The sequence below is a fragment of the Corapipo altera genome, unplaced genomic scaffold (assembly GCF_003945725.1).
Source record: "Corapipo altera isolate COAL_440 unplaced genomic scaffold, ASM394572v1 132952, whole genome shotgun sequence".
NCBI lineage: Eukaryota > Metazoa > Chordata > Aves > Passeriformes > Pipridae > Corapipo > Corapipo altera.
In genome coordinates, this window is record NW_020889006.1 from 1 (window position 1) to 2,444 (window position 2,444).

Here is a 2,444-nt window from a genome sequence, read left to right on the forward strand (position 1 = left end):
ATCCCACCCAGACCACATCCCATGATACCCCTGGACACCCCCCACCCCTCTGAGCCCGGCCCCCCACCTTGAGCGTGTTGTTCTCGTTCTTGAGGTGCTTCAGGGAGAGCTGCAGGGCGTCGATCTGCTGCAGCAGCAGCGGAGAGTCCTTCACCTGCACGGGGCCGGAGCCGCCTCCCGGCACCTGCCCGGCACCCACACCTGGAGGGGAGGGATGGACAGGCACCAACGTCACCCGGGGTGGTGGCACCGGGCACAGGGACAGGGCGGCTGCCAGGTGTGCCCTGGCACCGACAGAAACATTCCCAACACGTGGCACTTCCCTGGAGAGGTCCCCGGCACCCCTCACCCCCCCCTCAGCATTCCCAGTGCCCCTTCCCGAGGGTGGGGGCTGTGCCAGGCGCTCCAGGGACCCAGCTCTCCAGGTGGGAGTCACCCCACTCTGCCCCCACCACAGTCCCACGCTCATCCCTCCCTTCCCAGTCCCCCGGGAGGCACCAGCCAGCAGCTCCCAGGGTAGGCAGCATTTGAGCAGGACCTGGATCCTTCCCCTGTTCCCAAACCCAGGGATTTGGGCACCCGAGGACACCTTTCCCCCCCTCATGCACTGGGTGTGTCTGTACCTCGCTGCTGTTCCTCTGCAGCACAGGGAGAGACAAGAAAAAGCAGGATTAAAGCCCTGGATTGAGTGGGAAAGGAGCTGGGGCTGGAGCAGCTCACATTCCCCATGACTCTGTCGGGGGCTCATCCCATTCCCAGCTCTGGGAGCAACATATCAGCAGCTGGGAGTGGCCCCAGCAGGACAGAGCTCCTGGGCTGCTCCCACTCCTCTGGGAGTGAGAACGTGCCAGCAGTGTCCCGGGAGCCAGGGCTGGGAATGTGGGGACACGGGAGAGGCTGCGGAGGGACAGGGACTGCTGCATCCAGAGGATGTTGTATCCCAGGGCTGCTGCATCCAGAGGATGCTGTATTCCAGGGCTGCTGCATCCAGAGGATGCTGTATTCCAGGGCTGCTGCATCCAGAGGATGCTCCACCCTGCATGCAGAGGATGGTCATCCAGGTGTCACCCATCCCAGATCAGGGCCAAAGGCTCAGGCTGCAGACCCACCAGGTCCCTGCCACGCTGGGGCCACAGGCCAGGCTGCTCCATGGCCACCTGGTCATTCCTGAAGAACATCCCAGCTCTCCGTTCTGGAGGCCACACATTGTCCTGCAGCCCCCAGACACCAAACACCTGCTCCTGCTCCAGGTGGGTTTTGTAGACACTTTGAGCAGCAGAGCTCCAGCACCCCTCCCTGCCCAGGAGAGCCCCAGCAGGCACGGATCCCATGGGATCATCCTGCCAAAGGGACACCCCGGATGGCTCCAGGGATCATGCCATGCAGGGACACCCCGGGTGGCTCCATGGAGGTGCCCCCTGCCCTGCCTGCCCAGGGCAGCTGTGGGAGCACCATTCCCACACGGCCCCTGGCGCCTGTGCCAGGAGGATTCCCCGTTCCCGCTCCGGTCACGCACCGCCGGCGATGCCGGACACGATGGAGGCGACGCCCGAGGCCGGGCCCCCCCGGAGCCCCTCAATCGTCCGCTTGGACTGGTTGTTCAGCCGCTGCTTCAGCTCCACCTTCTCCGACTCCAGCTGGTCGATGTCGGCCTGCAGAGCGTCCATGGTCTCCTCAAACTCCCTGGGAAGGGCACACGGAGGGATGGCTGAGCCAGGGACGCCGCAGACCAGGACCCCCTGTGTCCTGTTCCTCCATGCCTTGTCCCCAGTCCCTCTCCAGCTCTCCTGGAGCCCCTTTAGGCCCTGCAAGGGGCTCTCAGCTCTCCCTGGAGCCTTCTCTTCTCCAGGGGAACCCCCCCAGCTCTCCCAGCCTGGCTCCAGAGCAGAGGGGCTCCAGCCCTGGCAGCAGCTCCGGGGCCTCCTCTGGACTCTCTCCAGCAGCTCCACATCCCCAGCCCCATCCCACACTCACTTCTCCTTCTTTTTGAGCAGTGTCTGGGTCTCATCCAGCTTCGTCTGGATCTTTTCCACACGATCATCTGCGTCCTTGGATGCGCTGTCCAGCTTCTTCTCCAGGAGGCTGAGCCGCACGTTGGCCTCGCTGAGCTCCTCGCCCTGGAGCAGCAGGGAGGGAATCAGGGAGCTCCGGGAGCTGGGGGAGCCCCAAAATCACCAGCACCCACAGCTGGAACCCAGGAACAGATCCCAGTCCAACCCTGAGCATCCCAACACATCATGGGGAGAGGCCAGGGCAGGATCTGGAAGGCAGTACCTCCCTGCCCACAGCAAGAACACCTCCAGGAGATCTGGCTAGGATTTGGGATCATCAGCTCCACAGGTAACAAGCCACCCTGAGCAGGGAGCTGACTCCCACAGCAGCCAGGGAGGTAGGGAGGGGTGAGGAACAGGCAGGGATGGGTGAGGAACAGGCAGCGATGGGTG

The 2,444-nt window shown here is 64.1% G+C and overlaps 1 protein-coding gene across 1 annotated transcript; it reads right to left on the reverse strand.

Annotated features, from left to right (window-relative positions):
• Window positions 1-67: 67 nt before the first annotated feature.
• LOC113942119 (dynactin subunit 1-like) lies at window positions 68-2,154 on the reverse strand (the record flags this gene model as incomplete). Its single annotated transcript, XM_027633254.1, has 4 exons — window positions 68-201; window positions 624-638; window positions 1,517-1,683; window positions 1,975-2,154. Coding segments are annotated over 4 exons (496 nt in total), but the record flags the coding sequence as incomplete, so codon positions are not given.
• Between the last annotated feature and the right edge of the window lie 290 nt (window positions 2,155-2,444).